This window comes from Lolium perenne, chromosome 1, assembly GCF_019359855.2.
Source record: "Lolium perenne isolate Kyuss_39 chromosome 1, Kyuss_2.0, whole genome shotgun sequence".
NCBI lineage: Eukaryota > Viridiplantae > Streptophyta > Magnoliopsida > Poales > Poaceae > Lolium > Lolium perenne.
Genome location: NC_067244.2, coordinates 63,828,705 through 63,849,579, shown reverse-complemented (window position 1 = coordinate 63,849,579; position 20,875 = coordinate 63,828,705). Strand labels below are relative to the sequence as shown.

At 42.0% G+C, this 20,875-nt stretch overlaps 1 protein-coding gene across 1 annotated transcript; it reads left to right on the top strand.

Moving 5' to 3' along the window:
* Positions 1-2,753: 2,753 nt before the first annotated feature.
* Positions 2,754-5,761, top strand: LOC127295509 (protein NDL2). The gene is made up of 11 exons (XM_051325471.1): positions 2,754-2,994; positions 3,562-3,661; positions 3,785-3,882; positions 4,034-4,122; positions 4,221-4,281; positions 4,383-4,469; positions 4,569-4,646; positions 4,813-4,869; positions 4,953-5,008; positions 5,090-5,225; positions 5,316-5,761. Exons 1-11 carry the CDS (start codon positions 2,923-2,925, stop codon positions 5,535-5,537), a joined length of 1,056 nt encoding a protein of 351 aa, XP_051181431.1. The 5' UTR covers positions 2,754-2,922; the 3' UTR covers positions 5,538-5,761.
* The last annotated feature ends 15,114 nt before the right edge of the window (positions 5,762-20,875 follow it).

Sequence of the window (20,875 nt, the reverse complement as noted above, 5' to 3'; positions counted from 1 at the left end):
GGTTGGGTGGCAGGGGAGATCAAAGCCAAGCGGCGCAAGACCGGAGACAAGGAAGAAGCGCATGGAGCTGGCGATTGGGGGCCATTAGGGACGATTCACCAACCGGATGGACTTGGGGACGGCCACAGCAACGCGTGAGATCAAGCGCGTCGTCGAGTTCGATGCATCCGCAAGGGCGCCGCTATGATCCGCATCGACACGAGCCCGCACATCAGCACATGGAGAGTTGGGACTGGCTGGGGCTACCCTGCTCCCCTAACTCCTTTTCGAACTCGCGTTGACCACGCGACACCGCGGCAGGTCGCCATCCGCCGCATCGGCCGTTCTCGGCAGCTGGGAGGACGTCGCCGCTCCCGAGCTGTGGCGGAAGCGGAACGCCTCCTGCAGGTTCTCCCGGCGGCGCGCGAGCAGGGGCAAGCGGGCAAACGTCGCTAGCGGCGCATGAGAGGGGCAGGCGGATGAGCAGACGACATTCCTCCTAGCTGTTCATTGAATCACCAGGCCACCAGAGAAGAAGGACCAGCGGCGGGGCCACGAGGGTGGGCGGATTGGTGAGGGGAGCATAGTCAACGGGGGAGTGGGGAGTGGGCTAGAAGTAGAGAAAAGAAGAAGAAAAAAGGAAAGAGAAAAATTAATTAGTCAACTACCAGATCTTGACTTGCCACGTCAGCGAATTCCGCCTGAAACTGCCCTAAGGTTGAAAATAGACCGGGATTAGAGATTTTAGTGTGCTGATTTCAGGGATCAGAAGTTCAGGGTTCCATTTATCTTTCACCTACAACTTCAGGGTTTGTTTTGAACTTTTTCCGAAATGAAAAGGGTATACCATGTGTACACATACCGTGCATACCCCAGCCTTTCAGCCTTCTTTTTCTTGTCTTCTATGGCATTAATTGTAAATCAAACATCATCATGGAAAGACTTTACCTGTAGCACCAAGTGCGCACATATAAACCAATCAAGCCCAATCCTATCACCATTGCAGCACTGATGAGACAGGTAAGTCTTAACAGTGACACGTTGACATTTCCTGGATAATGCTAGGTGTTGCATACGGGAGCATCGTTATTCTTTGTCAAAAGTGGTAAATTTATATTCTTATCTGACGCAAACATTTTAACTTTTAAAATTTTGTATGTATTTATGTTGCGAATAAATAACATAAAATTATTCTCGATATGCTCTACAAAAAATCTAAGGGGGCTGATTCGTTTTCTGAATAACCTATTTGTATAAACATGCCTGGAGTTGTCGGGACACAAACCAAATCAATCAGTTGTTTGATTTGAATTATTTTCCTTCTTTAGTTAATCCCTTTGAACTTCAGATTGATTTCACCCTATGTAAATAGTTATACAACACTAGGCGTCAGCCGGCTGAAATTGGGCCAAAAGCAGCCACTTCCTCCACTGTCTGATCCACCATAAGCGGCAAATCTTGGAACTCCGATCATCCCAACAACAAACTCCCTCATGCAATACGTTTCATGCTTATGCAATATAATTTGTAACATTAGCCTCCATCTCTCGTAGAAATTCAGACAAAAGTGTCGCAACATATCGATTGAGCATATGTAGTAACCATTTCTATGTATACATCAAATCTCCACTCGTTGCAACAAAAAAACATTAAAAATGTGTTGCACCGACCACAATATGGTAAATCAACATGTGTCACATATATGAACAACGTGTACAAAAACAAGGAAACATATTTGCAACATGAGAGAATACTCTTGAAGCACACACCCAAAACTATCACAAGTTACTTGTGGGTAAACACCATAAACCCGTGAAGCTTGTCGAAACATTGTGCAACAACAACAACAAAAATCTCGATTTCATTAACCTGTCACTATCAACAATGGAGGTTCACTGCACCGATTCTAGCTTGCATACAAGAACCTACCTCCTTTTGAACTCTGCAATAATGTTGCCCATGGCAGCAAGCTCTATGAACTCCCAACTGGACGGGTAGGAATTTCACAAGATGGAAATCCTCTTTGCTGCATTATGGCACATAATGGGTAGCATAGTTGGATCTAGTTTGTAGCTAATGAGGGCAGCTGCCCCCACTCAACATTTGAGTTCGCTTGTAATAGTAAGCATAGATTGTGATTTCCCCCCGCTTAGCAAGCCGATTTCCCCTATTTAGCACATATTTGCCCCCTCTCAAATAGTCTTTTGGGTCCACCCTTGATGGATAGGGGTGCCAAAGCTCATAATAGATTTGTCGGTTGGAATGGAAAAAAAAAACAAGATACAAGAGATGGTGGATTTCACGAAGGGAGAAGAGAAACTAACCAATGTCAGCCGTGATCTGTTTTCCCATGCAAGTGCGCAACGACTGATTTTCTACGCTGCCAATGGGTAGGATAGAATCGTCTTCCCTTTCTAGTGATCTAAAATTTGTTTGATACTCCCTCCGCTTTAGATTAGTTGACGCAGATCTTTTTAAAATGAGCGAACCTATACACTAAATTTTTTAGATATCTAGATCAAAACTGACCAGAGTTGCGTCAATTAATTTTAAACAGAGGCAGTAAACAAAATTCTACGGAGCAGATGGAGAGTTTGTGTGTGTGCGTAGCAAACCGGTCTTTCCAGGGCCGAGCTGTAGCACTAGCTGACTAGGACTACGCAGTACGCCGGCGCCGAACAAAAAGAAGGCCATCGGTCCCACCTTTCTCTCCAAGAACAGTGAGTGACCGGGCTGGGCCATCTGAAAGGCAACGAGAGCGAGTGCGTTTAAAACTAAACCAAAACACAAGCTCGCCGGTCTGGGGTGCGACGACCCCTGGTGAGTTTGACCCCTCGTCGGTGAGCTTCGTGCTCCTCAGCTGGCTGCCGTATATATAGGTGCGAGAAGGCAGGAGGCATCCCCAGGAGAAGGAGAGATAGTAAAGAGAAAGAGAGAGACGCAATGGGGGAGTCGAGGTCGAGCGGGTCCGGATCAGTATCTGTGGACATCGAGCGGATCTCCTTCGGAGGCAAGGTCCGTACGTCTAACAACCAGCTGCCACCAGCTTTACTTCATTCTTGCCCTCTATTTTGAGGATTTTTCTCTCTTCCAGATAGATTCGTGGCCTCTTGGATTCTATGCTGAGGCGTTTCTTTGCTCCAAACGAAGGCGTTTCTTTGCTGAATTGTTTTCCCCTTCCTGAGATTTAGCTGGTCTCCTTCAGACCTTCACCATGGTTTGTGGCGGCATTTATTTATCCATGTTTTCTGTTTAGTCCTTGCGGGTCAAGCATTGGTCGTGCCTCTTCTTTTCTTTCTTTGTTGCTGCTTAGCAATGCTGCTAACTTCGAAAAGTAGATTGCATTTTTGGGGGTTTTGCGTGCAGTTCTGTTTGACAGTTGTTCGTCGTAGTGCTCGCCAAGTAAAACATCAGTGAATTTTGCAAGCTAACTCCGTTTTCCCCCTGTATGATCAAGCGGGTCACCATGATTTAGCTTGCTATGTTTAACGATAATTGCTCAAACTTGAAAGGTTTCGTTGCAAGTTACTCTTTTTTCAGTACTCACTGATCACACTCACACCGCCTTCGTGAATTCACCAGGACCATCTAGTGAGAACGAGGTGTGGCTCTGTATCTGTGGCCGTGTATGGAGACCAAGAAAAGCCCGGGCTCATCACATACCCTGATGTAGTTCTGAATTGTAAGTGCTATCAGAACATCCTGTGGGTTTCTTCAAGATCCTAATCATCCAAAGAATTTCCTATTCCAAACCTATTAATTGGTGGCTAATTTGCTACTACTGATCCTGGTCCAAACTCCACAGACATGTCCTGCTTCCAAGGACTGTTCCTCTGCCCGGAAGCCGCGTCGCTGCTGCTCCACAATTTCTGCATATACCACATCAATCCTCAGGGCCATGAGGTCGGTAGTGTTTGCTTACTTCAAACCAATAGCTTGTAATATACCATACAATTTGAGGTCTTACGGTCCCTTATGTTAATATGGGCCATCTATTTTTGTGGATCCAGTGGACAAGATCTTCCTCTCATGACATTTGTTAAGACTCTTGCAGTTGGGAGCGGCTCAGGTTCAGTCTGATGCTCCGGTGCCATCTGTTGACGATCTTGCCGATCAGGTTGCCGATGTGCTTGATTTCTTCAGGTACTGTACTGGTGTAATGTGACATAAGTCCGAGTGCGTCATCTTCTTGATTTAACAGTTGGAGGTATCTGAATTTGGGCGTAAATTTTCATTTTCAGTTTAGGTTCTGTCATGTGCCTGGGTGTTACAGCTGGCGCCTACGTCCTCACTCTGTTTGCAGTAAGTGTCTCCATCAGTTGCCTAACTTGTCAGGTAATAGATGTACAACTTTTTGGATTTTGTATCTAACTGATATGGATTATTTTTGTACTTTCTCATAGACAAAATATCAGGAAAGGGTCATAGGGCTGATGCTAGTTTCCCCTCTGTGCAAAGCCCCGTCATGGAGTGAATGGTTGTATAATAAGGCAGGTTTCTTTTTCTTTCGTAAGACTTGAGATCATTTTTCTCCTGCCAAATATAGTAACACCGTTGAATTAAATTAACAATGACTTTTCATGTGCCAGGTGTTGTTAAATTTGCTTTATTATTATGGCGCACGAGGCATGGTCAAGGAGTGCTTGCTTCAGAGATACTTCAGCAAGGTAACTTCAGATCTCATTATCCTCATCTTGTCTTGTTGCAACTCATGTCTATCTTTGTCCTTTTTTTTCGAAATGGGGAGTGAAACCCCGGCTTCTGCATCACATGGCCTTTTATTAAAAAATCCAAGCATACAAAGTTTATAACACATTCTGCTATTTTCTGCAGGAAGTGCGTGGCAACTCTCAGTGTGCTGAATCAGACATCGTGCAGGCCTGCAGAACTGTTAGTACCTTGTGCCTATAGATCATGTAAATTTGTTTAGTTACAAAATCGCAAACTCCAAGGTGATATTTCTGTTTATGCAGTTGCTTGATGAGAGGCAGGGTGAAAACGTTTGGAGATTTCTTCAGTCAGTGAATAAGTATGTACAGTTATGTTCCTTTTCTCAAAGCAAATTGAGCATTTATATCTTGGAAGCTCATAGAGACTACGCCTCCACCAGGAGGCATGACTTAACAGACAAATTGAGGAAACTCTGGTGCCGCACACTGATAATTGTGGGAGAGAACTCACAATTCCATGACGATGCCATCCATATGACAACAAAGCTAGACCAGAAGTACTGCGCGCTCGTCGAGGTACGACATGAATCCACCCTGTGCCATTCACTAATAAGAGCAAGACCTGGCACAGAAACTTTGCTTAGTTAGCTGTCAGTTACATTACAGGTTCAGAATTGCGGCTCCCTTGTGACCGAGGAGCAGCCACACGCAATGCTGATGCCGATGGAGTACTTCCTCATGGGCTACGGGCTCCACAGGCCCTACCAGCCAAGCAGCAGCCCTCGCAGTCCGTTGAGCCCGTGCCGCATATCGCCGGAACTGCTATCTCCTGAGAGCATGGGTGTGAAGCTGAAGCCGATCAAGACCAGGATGGCAGTCGATTTCTAAGTTTTACCACAAGTAAAGCCTCACTAATCGTTCGTATGCATGCTCTGAAAGTGTCTGTTTTTGTTGTGGATAGCCTGTAATATAGATCAGTAAGATAGAACAGAGGGAAATATGTCCTAGAGATATGACCAGGACGGTTGTTTGTTCAATCTATTTTGTAGTTAGCACAAATGTACATCTCAGAGTAGTTTCAGCAGAAGAAATAATATTCCGGAGTTTAGGCATATTTGTTTGTTGCAAAATTTGCTGGAGATGGTGAATAAGAGCTTAAGTCTTTATAGATGATGGGAAACTTATTTAGGTGAGCCGGAATGTCCACATTAAACGCAGATATATGCAGGGCCGGTCCATAGGGCGGGGCAGAGGGGCGATTGCCCTGGACCCTCAAGAGTTAGGGCCTCAGTTCAAGATGTACTAAGCTGCAGCTTATCATGCCTCTACTCTAACTCCTTTTACCCATAAAAAATATTTTAACATTTACTCTTTAGAGCGTACAGTTTAGAATAGTTCTAGAAAATCTAGAAGGCACAAGCTGAAACTTAGTGTGCTTCTACTTGGACGCCTTTTAACATTTTTTGAAATATTTCTAAATAGTTTTTCCCAATGACACGATTTCTCTTTAGCCTTCTCAAATGTGCATAATAATACCGACCACAAAACATTATGATTAATTCTAAAGCTACATACTTATATACACGTGTTCACAAGCAGCTAGCGTTAGAAATAAGAATCATGGTATATAGTTTGCTCGATCAATAGAAACAAGTAGTTTTAAATTTCTTCATCGTGATTTCGAAAACCATGGGTCTTTCAGATGTAAGTATTATTTAATTTGTCATATTACATTACCCTAATATTTATCTTGTGGAATACTAATTTCTCATCATAATCTACTCCGTACGTCTGGCTATAACCCTTCATCACAAGTTTGGCCTTATACATTTCTACCTTTCCATCAAAAGTTTGTTTTATGGTGAACACCCATTTGCAGCCTACAACCTTTTTATTAGCAATCAGATTATTAATTACCCAAGTATTATTCTTGTCAAGAGCATCAATCTCCTCTAGCATTTCTTATCTCCATCATGGACGAAGTTTTGCTTCTTGGCAACTTTGTGGGAGAGGTCCTGCAACATCCCTTGCTGCAATGAAAGACTTATATGAATCCCCAACTAATGTATAAGATGCATAATTGCAAACTTGATATGGATTCAATATGAAGGTAGTTTCCAACTTCATTAATAATGAGCGTAGCCTGATATGTCTCTCCAATTTGCAATCAATTTACGCATGTATTGATAGGCTCCAGAGATTGGAACCATCTCTCGACTACAGTTTAGGCCAATTGTTGATGAGAAGGAGATGATCAATATAGGTGAAATTGTTGCACAACCGGTGATTGGTGGAGAGGAGAGCAGAAGATTGAAACCAGATCCAAATCAACACCCATGATTGACGCCGAGGAATTTGATGCATATCGTAGCAGCTGGGAGTTATTATGGCATCCTGCAAAAAAATTCGAGGACATGACTTTATTGAGCCTATGGTCTTCACACACACCACACCAGGATGCATCCCAAGGGATGCTTTAGTTGGGAGCAGAATGCATATCTACACATTTAGAGTTACGGAGCTAGACCAGGTCTAGGAAGCATACTTAAGCTAGACCTTGGAGGTTTATGGTGTAGTTGGACAGCAGTCGCAACCTAATATTCCTTCTTCCAAGACACAACTATCAAGTGCTCTCTCTACAAGATCTCCTTTTGCACTTGATGGGTCCATCTCGAGCAATTCTATATATCGACCCTGGAACTCTTTTGCTCCAATGGCGTTCAAATTCCATGAGTGGATCGCATTGAGGCGTCCCTGCTGGTCTGTTGATCACCTAACCCACCATGGTCTACCCTCGCATGTTACCTGCCCCCTCTGCGGAGTGTCTGACGAGACGATCGATCACATCTCCCTGCTCTGCCCCTACGTTGTGCATGTATGGGCTGGATCGACGCGGCTCTCGACTACCACATGCTGGCGCCTGCTCTAGGTCTTTCCGAGTGGTGGCCGGACGCATTCGCCGTCCTACGGGGTAAACGGCGCAAGTAGGCCAACGCTCTGATCATGTTGGTCATTCGCTCCCTCTGGCTTGAAAGGAATGAACGCGTCTTCCAAGGCAAGGAGGAAATGGCCGCTCGTACCCTCGCCTCCATCATGTCCACTTGGCGTGGTTGGATTTCATGCGTCTCCGCTTTAGGGGTAGAGGTGGGTCACCAGGAGGGAACATGTAAACCTAGGTCTCTCTCTCTCACCCCTTGGCCTTCTGTGGTGGTTGGGGAAGGTGGTTCTCTCTTGTATGGCCTCTAGCCTTTCTTCCATCTAAACACAAAACTCATAGATCTCCTGCGGCCTGCAGGTACTCGAAAAAAGTTACCATTGAGATAAAGCTGAAAGTAAAGGGCCAAGTTAAATCTTCTTTTTTTGAAATGGAGGTTCTGCCCTCAACCTCCTCAACCTCTGCATCAAAATGATGCACACTGAAGATAGGTAGTTGATCAATAAAGTATGTCACTACAACTGTGAAGGTTTGGGAACCAGTCTTGTTAGAGCATCTCTAGCAGAGGCCGTAAACACGCGAACTGAAAACCCCGAGTTCAGTTCACCGAACTCGTGTTTACGGGTCAGAAAATCGCTGGCGCGGAACATAACCCTTAAATCAGAACTGTAAAACTGTTTTATAGTTCTGGTTTAAGGGCTAAGGGTTTTTCATAGAATTTATATGCAACACATACAACAATCGATCATAATTAATCAAATAATCATCCAAATTATTACAACAGATAAACAAATGTCTGAACCAAATTATTACAACAGTTTTGGGAAAATTGAACAAATGAAGATCAACCAAATTACAACAATTTTCCAACAATCAAACAAATGAACAAATGTCTCAACAATGATACATCTCACACATAAATGAATGGAATGGTAGGATCAAAGGCGACGGCCATGTCGCTGCCAGTGGTGCATTTTCAGATCATAAACGCGTTGGGTGATGTGGGCATTACCCTTCGGGTAACCGATGTTGCTCTACCCTATACAGTCTAGCTGGAGGCCCATGAAGGTACCCGTGTTGGAGATATGCCCAAGAGGCAATAATAAAAGTGGTTATTATATATCTTTGTGTTTATGATAAATGTTTATATACCATGCTATAATTGTATTAACCGAAACATTGATACATGTGTGTTATATAAACAACAATGAGTCACTAGTAAGCCTCTTAACTAGCTTGTTGATTAATAGATGATTATAGTTTCATAATCATGAACATTGGATGTTATTAATAACAAGGTTATATCATTATATGAATGATGTAATGGACACACCCAATTAAGCGTAGCATAAGATCACGTCATTAAGTTATTTGCTATAAGCTTTCGATACATAGTTACCTAGTCCTTTCGACCATGAGATCATGTAAATCACTTATACCGGAAAGGTACTTTGATTACATCAAACGCCACTGCGTAAATGGGTGGTTATAAAGGTGGGGTTAAGTATCCGGAAAGTATGAGTTGAGGCATATGGATCAACAGTGGGATTTGTCCATCCCGATGACGGATAGATATACTCTGGGCCCTCTCGGTGGAATGTCGTCTATATTAGCTTGCAAGCATATGAATGGTTCATAAGAGACCACATACCACGGTACGAGTAAAGAGTACTTGTCAGGAGACGAGGTTGAACAAGGTATAGAGATACCGATGATCAAACCTCGGACAAGTAAAATATCGCGTGACAAAGGGAATCGGTATCGTATGTGAATGGTTCATTCGATCACTAAGTCATCGTTGAATATGTGGGAGCCATTATGGATCTCCATATCCCGCTATTGGTTATTGGTTGGAGAGAGGTCTCAACCATGTCCACATAGTTCGCGAACCGTAGGGTGACACACTTAAGGTTTGATGTCGTATTAGTAGATATTGAATATGGAATGGAGTTCGAAGTTTTGTTCGGAGTCTCGGATGGGATCCCGGACATCACGAGGAGTTCCGGAATGGTCCGGAGAATAAGATTCATATATAGGAAGTCATTTTATAAGTTTGAAAATGATCCGGTGCATTTATGGAAGGTTCTAGAAGGTTCTAGAAAAGTCCGGAAGAAATCGCTATGGAAGGCGGAGTCCCGGAGGGACTCCACCAAGCTTGGCCGGCCAACCCTAGAGGGGTGGAGTCCCAGGTGGACTCCACCAAGGTGGCCGGCCACCCCCTCCCAAGGAAAGGTGGGAATCCCACCTCAAGTGGGAATCCCACCTTGGGTAGGTTTCATGTCATATGGAAGGTTTTGGTTTGGGGTCTTATTCGAAGACTTGTAGACCAACTCTTGGGTGTTCCACCTATATAATGAGGGACAAGGAGAGGGGGCCGGCCACCACAAGCCCATAGCTTGGCCGCACCCCTAAGTGGCCGGCCACCCCCTCTCCCCAAACCCTAGCCGCCCCACTCCTCCACCTCTCCCACAACGCTTAGCGAAGCTCCGCCGGAGATCTCCATCGCCACCGCCACCACGCCGTCGTGCTGCTGGATTCAAGGAGGAGCTACTACTTCCGCTGCCCGCTGGAACGGGGAGAAGGACGTCGTCTTCATCAACATCGAACGTGTGACCGAGTACGGAGGTGCTGCCCGATTGTGGCACCGTCAAGATCTTCTACGCGCTTTTGAAAGCGGCAAGTGATCGTCTACCGCAGCAACGAGAGCCTCCTCTTATAGGCTTTGGAAATCTTCAAGGGTTAGTCTTGTTCATCCCCTCGTTGCTCTCATCTTCTAGATTGCATCTTGGCTTGGATTGCGTTCTCGCGGTAGGAATTTTTTTGTTTTCTATGTTACGAATCCCTACAGTGGTATCAGAGCCGTGTCTATGCATAGATGGTTGCACGAGTAGAACACAATGGTTTTGTGGGCGTTGATTCTTATGTTGTCTTTAGTTTGAGTACTTTGCATCTTTGTGGCATAGTGGGATGAAGCGGCTCGGGCTAACTTTACATGACCGCGTTCATGAGATTTGCTCCACGCTCGACATGCAACTTGTATTGCATAAGTGGCTTTGCGGGTGTCTGTCTCTCCTACTATAGTGAAGATTCAATTTACTCTTCTATTGACAACACTAGTATCACCGTTGTGGTTCATGTTCGTAGGTAGATTAGATCTCACTCGAAAACCCTAAACCACGTAAAATATGCAAACCAAATTAGAGACGTCTAACTTGTTTTTGCAGGGTTTGGTGATGTGATATGGCCATGATGTGATGATGAATATGTATGAGATGATCATTATTGTATTGTGGCAACCGGCAGGAGCTTTATGGTTGTCTTTAAATTTCATGTTGAGTAGTATTTCAAAGTAGTTGTAATAGTTGCTACATGAGGTGCACAACCATGAAGACGGCGCCATGGACCTTGACGCTACGCCGACGATGATGGAGATCATGCCCGTTGATGATGGAGATCATGTCCGTGCTTTGGAGATGAAGATCGAAGGCGCAAAGACTAAAGGGCCATATCATATCACATATGAATTGCATGTGATGTTAATCCTTTATGCATCTTATTTTGCTTAGAACGCGACGGTAGCATTATAAGATGATCCCTCACATTAATATCAAGATAATAAAGTGTTCTCCCCTCGTATGCACCGTTGATATAGTTCGTCGTTTCGAAGCATCTCATGATGATCGGATGTGATAGACTCAACGCTCACATACAACGGGTGTAAGCCATGTTGCACACGCAGAATACTTGGGTTTGCTTGACGAGCCTAGCATGTACAGACATGGCCTCGGGACAACGGAAACCGAAAGGTTGAACACGAGTCATATGGATGATATGATCAACATGTTGATGTTCACCATTGAAGCTACATCATCTCACGTGATGATCGGTTTTGATGTAGTGGATTTGGATCGTGTACCACTTAACAACTATGAGGGATGTTGTATTAAGTGGGAGTTCATTAGTAATTAGATTAAAACATGAACTAATTATCATAAACATAGTCTGAGTAGTATTTTGAATTAATTTTGTAGTATTGGCATCCGTTTTTCTACCATGTGCTAGTCTTGTAATTGAGATAGAAATACTGTTAAGTCTGACAAGAAACTTTACGGACTGGTACCGTATTGTTAAAGAATCAAGAAATGATTAAGTCCTATTGCAAACTTTTTGTGAACCTCACATTGTTGATTCAAAGAGCTATGGTTTCAATTAGTACCTAAAGTTATCTTGTCTCCGTGAAACTTGAATTTCAAATCTGTTTGAAAAGTAAGGAGCTGAAAATTTTGTTTTCAGAAATAATCAAGGTATGAGATATATGTGATATCTAAGACCTTATTGCAAGATGATAGAATATAATTTGGTGAGACTACATAAACTCATAAGTTTTATGGGAATGTAGGAAGGTTGAAGACGCAAGGCGTCCCAATCCTCCAACTATTGGGGCACTAACGATATTCGCATATCCATGAAGTAATCGTCCTTAGTATGCACCGTTGCTAAGACTCATCGTTTCGAAGCATCTCATGATGATCGGGTGTGATAGATTCTACGTGTGCATACAACGGGTGCAAGCCATATTTGCACATGCGAATACTAAGGTTAAACTTTACGAGCCTAGAATGTACTGACATGGTCTCGGAAAGTCATCATGAATTGATGAATAAAATTATGAGTGAAATTGTTCATCATATTACAAAGTTACTAATATTGAAATCTGGAACACTTGTCATATGATGATCAACTTCAAAGTAAGAACCTCAAGGTTATTGGTATTTGACCAACAAACCTAGAAGTTATTGAAAGTGAAGTGTTTTCTGAATAATGAGGAAAACTAAAAGAGAAACTACAAAAGATATTTTGGCAGAAAGAAAAGAAAAAGACTAGAAAGTCTAGCTCATGTGTATATAAATGATATACATGTTATGGTTGTATTCCTAGTTTGGTCACACAATGAAATTCTTGGGTATTAATACCATATTGGTTGGTATGAAGTGTCATACAAAACAACGCAATACAAGAATACAATGGCCTAAGTGACTGACAAGGAATATGATAGGAATGCACGTCTGGAACAAAAATAAAGTGTTATTAAGTTCATCGTTGGCATTCTATCTAGCCCTTAGAATTTATAATAAATAACTTAATAATTGTTATTTTGCTCTGGTCAAATGAAAACAATGAGTTGTTCAAATTATGACATTACTCCATGTACGATGGATAAGTTATTATAAATCTTAATGGTGAAACACACATGCATAACACTGACGCTAAAATGCCATAAGGCAAATGATTTGAATTCCACTTATTTGTGGAACCGCCATTTAGGTCATGTTAGAGAAGAACGCATGAAGGAACTCCATGCAAATGGATTTTTGGAGTCATTTGATTTTTGAATCGTTTGGCGCTTGCAAATCTTTCCTAAAAGAGAATGACTAAAATACCGTTCATAGGCCAAGAGTTGAACGGGCAACTAACTTAGTGGAAAAATACATGATGATGTATGTGGTTCACTGGGCATAGTTTTGTGTGCGGGAGATTCTTCTACTTCATGAAAACTTTCAACAGTGAATTGAGTATATATATGTGGATATATTCGATAAGGAAGAAGTTTGAAACATTTGAATAGATTCAAATAAATTTCAGCATGAAGTGGAAATCATTGTAATAGAAAAATCAAATATCTATGATTGGATCATGGTGGAAATATTTGAATTACAAATTTTAGCGAACATCTAAGAGAGTTATGAAGTTGTTCTACAACTCACGTTTATTGGAGTATCATAATGATGATGGAGTATCCGAGAGATGTATCCAAACCTTGTTGGGTCAATGATGAGATAAAATATTAATGCCATTATATTTTTGTGGATTATGCTTTAGAGACTACCGCTTTTACACTGAATAGAGCATCATCATGATCCGTTGAAATGACACCATACGAGTTATGGCATGGGTATGAACCCTAATAGTCATTTCTTTAAATTTTGGTCTAAGAGTTTACAACCAAAATCGGATGAATGTCTTTGTTGGTTATCCCAAAGAATTAATTGGGAATTCTTCCACCATGGAAACAAAGACAAAAGTGTTTGTCGATGTTTCTTACTTATTTCCAAGAAATTGTTTCTAGCGAAGTTTTTGAGTGGGAGGACAATAGAACTTGATAAGGTTTATGAACCTGAGCATTATGATCAGAGTAGCGCAACATCGGAATTGGTTCCGGAAGCGGCCACGACGATCATGGCTCCCATGACTACAAAATGTTTTAGCCATGGAGATCAAAGTACCTATTGAACCTTGTAGGTATGATTTACTTTGTGATCAAATAAATGATTTGTGGACAAAGGATTGTTTTTGAACAATGATAAACTAACTACATACAAAGAAGTTATGATGGGCCCTAACTCCGTTAAAATAGGCTATACGCCATGAAATCCAAGATAGATGAATACTTTTTGAAAGTAAATGGATCTATAAAATTGATGGACTTGGATGGAATATCCTTGAATAAGCTCGACTTGTCTAAAAGTAGTTTACGACAAAGTTTAAAGAGTTGACTACGATAAGATTAGATCTTTCGTAGCAATGCTTATAGTCTATGTGGATTATTCTAGTAATCGCTACATATTTCTTTTATGAGATATGCTAGTAGGATGGCAAAATACATTACTTAACAGAAGTGTGTATTAAAGGTGTATACAAGATACAACCAAGAGTTTTGCTAGTCCGTGGAATACTAGATAGGTATACGAACTTCAATTGGATGAAGTGAGTATCACGGAGTTGGAATCTTCACCGGATGAAATTGTCAAAGAGTTTTTTGTTTTCATCAGAAACAATGAAGATGCTTGCATTTGCAAGAAATTAAGTGGGAGCGCTGAGACATATTTATAATACTTTATGTAGATGACATATAGTTGGTTATAAATGATGTAATTATATACTTGATTATAAAAGGTTTCATTGAGATTTAACTTCAATGAAAGAATATGGACTGAAACATATTTAGTGTCAAAGATCTATGAAGATAGATTGAAACACATAATAAGTTTAAGTCAAAGTACATAGAAAGGATATTGAAGTAGTTCAATATAGAAATATTAAGAAAATGTTCTTGTCATGTGAAGTTTTAACAAGACTTGAGTGTATCTGACGCTCAATGAGTAAAAACACATGAGTGATTTTTAGATCACAATTAATATGTACACAATCAGATGTCCTGAGCTCTAAAAAGTTAGGAGCATATACCAGAATGATTCATGTGATGATCATTGACAAACAGTAAGAATATCCATGTGTGCTTTAGAAGAACCAAGGATATATATATAGTTTTATATGGGTAATGACAAAACAAAATCGCTGTAAAGTGTTGCACCGATATTAGTTTGGTCACATATAAAAATAAATTTCAATCTCAATTAGGCTAAGTGTTATTAAAAAAAAAGGTAGCACAATGCTAGATTTAGAAGAGTTCTAAATATTGTGACGGATTCTACAAAATAAGGCAGAGTATGTCATTGTTTTGACAATGATTGAGGATGTTGAGTCAAGAAGTTCTTTGAGAACTTGGTGTAGTTCCGATAGTGTTAGAACTTTGAAGCTATATTGTGTGTGACAATATTAGTGACATATTTCAGACCGCGGAATTAAGGATCCACCAGAAGACCAAACATATTTAATGCCGACTCATTTGGAAAATGAGTAATGCGTGAAGACGCAAAATGAATTGCAAAATACATACGTTTCTGAGTGTGTCAGAACCGTTGACTAAAACCTCTCCCGTGAGCAAAACATGATAAAGCACCAGAAAGCCAAGGTGTTATATCTTTACAAATATAAACTAGATTATTGACTCTAGTGCAAGTGGGAGAATGTTGGAGATATGCCCAAGAGGCAATAATAAAAGTGGTTATTATATATCTTTGTGTTTATGATAAATGTTTATATACCATGCTATAATTGTATTAACCGAAACATTGATACATGTGTGTTATATAAACAACAATGAGTCACTAGTAAGCCTCTTAACTAGCTTGTTGATTAATAGATGATTATAGTTTCATAATCATGAACATTGGATGTTATTAATAACAAGGTTATATCATTATATGAATGATGTAATGGACACACCCAATTAAGCGTAGCATAAGATCACGTCATTAAGTTATTTGCTATAAGCTTTCGATACATAGTTACCTAGTCCTTTTGACCATGAGATCATGTAAATCACTTATACCGGAAAGGTACTTTGATTACATCAAACGCCACTGCGTAAATAGGTGGTTATAAAGGTGAAATTAAGTATCCGGAAAGTATGAGTTGAGGCATATGGATCAACAGTGGGATTTGTCCATCCCGATGACGGATAGATATACTCTGGGCCCTCTCGGTGGAATGTCGTCTATATTAGCTTGCAAGCATATGAATGGTTCATAAGAGACCACATACCACGGTACGAGTAAAGAGTACTTGTCAGGAGACGAGGTTGAACAAGGTATAGAGATACCGATGATCAAACCTCGGACAAGTAAAATATCGCGTGACAAAGGGAATCGGTATCGTATGTGAATGGTTCATTCGATCACTAAGTCATCGTTGAATATGTGGGAGCCATTATGGATCTCCAGATCCCGCTATTGGTTATTGGTTGGAGAGAGGTCTCAACCATGTCCACATAGTTCGCGAACCGTAGGGTGACACACTTAAGGTTTGATGTCGTATTAGTAGATATTGAATATGGAATGGAGTTCGAAGTTTTGTTCGGAGTCTCGGATGGGATCCCGGACATCACGAGGAGTTCCGGAATGGTCCGGAGAATAAGATTCATATATAGGAAGTCATTTTATAAGTTTGAAAATGATCTGGTGTATTTATGGAAGGTTCTAGAAGGTTCTAGAAAAGTCCGGAAGAAATCGCTATGGAAGGCGGAGTCCCGGAGGGACTCCACCAAGCTTGGCCGGCCAACCCTAGAGGGGTGGAGTCCCAGGTGGACTCCACCAAGGTGGCCGGCCACCCCCTCCCAAGGAAAGGTGGGAATCCCACCTCAAGTGGGAATCCCACCTTGGGTAGGTTTCATGTCATATGGAAGGTTTTGGTTTGGGGTCTTATTCGAAGACTTGTAGACCAACTCTTGGGTGTTCCACCTATATAATGAGGGACAATGAGAGGGGGCCGGCCACCACAAGCCCATAGCTTGGCCGCACCCCTAAGTGGTCGGCCACCCCCTCTCCCCAAACCCTAGCCGCCCCACTCCTCCACCTCTCCCGCAACGCTTAGAGAAGCTCCGCCGGAGATCTCTATCGCCACCGCCACCACGCCGTCGTGCTGCCGGATTCAAGGAGGAGCTACTACTTCCGCTGCCCGCTGGAATGGGGAGAAGGACGTCGTCTTCATCAACATCGAACGTGTGACCGAGTACGGAGGTGCTGCTCGATTGTGGCACCGTCAAGATCTTCTACGCGCTTTTGAAAGTGGCAAGTGATCATCTACCGCAGCAACGAGAGCCTCCTCTTGTAGGCTTTGGAAATCTTCAAGGGTTAGTCTTGTTCATCCCCTCGTTGCTCCCATCTTCTAGATTGCATCTTGGCTTGGATTGCGTTCTCGCGGTAGGAATTTTTTTGTTTTCTATGCTACGAATCCCTACAACCCGAAGGCAAGGTGGGCCACTAGGATGGCGCAACAGAAGATTCCTTGAAGTACAAGACACGGAAGGAGACGAACAAGGAAAGTTTAGAGATAGATCTACTGTAAACCTAGTCGTACTCGGTTAGACCTCTTGAGACCTGGCCTCCTATATAAAGGCCAGGAGAGGGGCTGCTGATGTCTACGGGTGCTTCTATTCTTGTAGACAGTGTTGGGCCTCCAAGAGCAGAGGTTTGTAGAACAGCAGCAAGTTTCCCTTAAGTGGATCACCCAAGGTTTATCGAACTCAGGGAGGAAGAGGTCAAAGATATCCCTCTCAAGCAACCCTGCAATCACAAAGCAAGAAGTCTCTTGTGTCCCCAACACACCAAATACACTTGTCAGATGTATAGGTGCACTAGTTCGGCGAAGAGATAGTGAAATACAAGTAGTATGGATGTATATGAGTGGTAATAGCAATCTGAATAAAATATGGCAGCGAGTAAACATGCAACAAAACAGTAAACAAACGGAGATTTGATGCTTGGAAGCAAGGCCTAGGGATCCTTCTTTCACTAGTGGACACTCTCAACTTTGATCACATAATAAAGCCACTCTACACTCTTTTGTTGGATGATGAACACCACTAATTGTGTAGGATTACACGAACCCTCAATGCCGGAGTTAACAAGCTCCACAATATTCGATATTCATGTTTAAATAACCTTAGAGTGCACGATAGATCAACACAACTAAACCAATTAGTAACATAGCATGCACACTGTCACCATCACACTATGAAGGAGGAATAGATCACATCAATACTATCATAGCAATAGTTAACTTCATAATCTACAAGAGATTACAATCATAACCTACGCCAAGTACTACACGATGCACACACTGTCACCATTACACCGTGGAGGAGGAATAGAGTACTTTAATAACATCACTAGAGTAGCACATAGATGATATTCAACTAGATCACATAAAGAGAGAGATGAACCACATAGCTACAGCGGAGCCCTCAGCCCCGGGGTGAATTACTCCCTCCTCATCATGGAGACAGCGATGGCGGTGAAGATGGCGGTGGAGACGGCGGTGGAGATGACACCGGGGGCAATTCCCCGTCCCGGCAGGGTGCCGGAACAGAGACTTCTGTCCCCCGAATTGGAGTTTCGCGATGGCGGCGGCTCTGGAAGGTTTTCTCTGGTTTCGTCAATCCGGGTCGAGGATTTCGGTTAGGGACGACTAAATAGGCGAAGAGGCGGAGTCGGAGGGGCCACGGGGGACCCACACACTAGGGGGGCGCCCCCCCTTGGCCGCGCCGCCCTGTGGGGTGGGGCCCCCCTGGCTCCCCTCTGGCCCCTCTTCGGTGCTCTGGAAGCTTCCGGGCAAAATAAGATATTGGGCGTTGATTTCGTCCGATTCCGAGAATATTTCCTTTGTAGGATTTCTGAAACCAAAAACAGCAGAAAACAGCAACTGGCCCTTCGGCATCTCGTCAATAGGTTAGTTCCGGAAAACGCATAAAAACGATATAAAGTGTGAACAAAACATGTAGGTATTGTCATAAAACAAGCATGGAACATCAGAAATTATAGATACGTCGGAGACGTATCAGCATCCCCAAGCTTAGTTCCTACTCATCCTCGAGTAGGTAAACGATAAAAGATAATTTCTGAAGTGACATGCTACCAACATGATCTTAATGATACTATTGTAAAGCATATGAGATGAGTGCAGCGATTCAAAGCAATGGTAAAGACAATGGTTAAACAATTGAATCATATAGCAAAGACTTTTCATGAATAGTACTTTCGAGACAAGCATCAATAAATCTTGCATAAGAGTTAACTCATAAAGCAATAGATTCAAAGTAAAGGCACTGAAGCAGCACAAAGGAAGATTAAGTTTCAGCGGTTGCTTTCAACTTGTAACATGTATATCTCATGGATAGTTGTCAATGCAAAGTAATATAACAAGTGCAATAAGCAAGCATGTAAGAATCAATGCACAGTTAACACAAGTGTTTGCTTCTAAGATAGAGAGAAATGGGTAAACTGACTCAACATAAAAGTAGAAGAATGGCCCTTCGCAGAGGGAAGCATTGATTGCTATATTTGTGCTAGAGCTTTGGTTTTGAAAACAAGAAACAATTTTGTCAACGGTAGTAATAAAGCATATGCATTATGTAAATTATATCCTACAAGTTGCAAGCCTCATGCATAGTATACTAATAGTGCCCGCACCTTGTCCTAATTAGCTCGGATTACCTGGATTATAATCGCAATACATATGTTTTAACCAAGTGTCACAAAGGGGTACCTCTATGCCGCCTGTACAAAGGTCTAAGGAGAAAGCTCGCATTGGATTTCTCGCTTTTGATTATTCTCAACTTAGACATCCATACCGGGAGAACATAGACAACAGATAAAGGACTCCTCTTTAATGCATAAGCAATTAGCAACAATTAATGTTCTCATATGAGATTGAGGATATTTGTCCAAAACTGAAACTTCCACCATGATTCATGGCTTTAGTTAGCGGCCCAATGTTCTTCTCTAACAGTATGCATGCTCTAACCATTCAACTAGTGGTAAATCTCCCTTACTTCAGACAAGACGGACATGCATAGCAACTCACATGATATTCAACAAAGTGTTGATGGCGTCCCCAGAAACATGGTTATCGCACAACAAGCAACTTAATAAGAGATAAAGTGCATAAGTACATATTCAATACCACAATAGTTTTTAGGCTATTTGTCCCATGAGCTATATATTGCAAAGATAAAGAATAGAAATTTAAAGGTAGCACTCAAGCAATTTACTTTGGAATGGCGGAGAAATACCATGTAGTAGGTAGGTATGGTGGACACAAATGGCATAGTGTTTGGCTCAAAGATTTGGATGCACGAGAAGTATTCCCTCTCAATACAAGGCTTAGGCTAGCAATGTTATTTGAAACAAACACAAGCATGAACTGGTACAACAAAACTCACATAAGAACATATTGCAAGCATTATAAGACTATACATTGTCTTCCTTGTTGTTCAAACACCTTTACCAGAAAATATCTAGACTCTGGAGAGACCACTCATGCAAACCAAATTTTAACAAGCTCTATGTATTTCTTCACTAATAGGTGCAAAGTATATAATGCAAGAGCTTAATCATGAGCACAACAATTGCCAAGTATCAAGTTATTCAAGACATCATACCAATTACTACATGTAGCATTTCCCGTTTCCAACCATATAACAATTAACGAAGCAGTTTCAACCTTCGCCATGAAAATTAAAAGCTAAGAACACATGTGTTCATATGAACCAGCGGAGCGTGTCTCTCTCCCACACAAGCATTTATTCAAACAAAAACAGAAACAAAAACAAACAGACGCTACAAGTAAAGTACATAAGATGTGACCGAATAAAAATATAGTTTCAAGAGAAGGAACCTGATAATTTTGTCGATGAAGAAGGGGATGCCTTGGGCATCCCCAAGCTTAGACGCTTGAGTCTTCTTGAAATATGCAGGGATGAACCACCGGGGCATCCCCAAGCTTAGACTTTTCACTCTTCTTGATCGTAGTATATCATCCTCCTCTCTTGACCCTTGAAAACTTCCTCCACACCAAACTCAAAACAACTCATTAGAGGGTTAGTGCATAA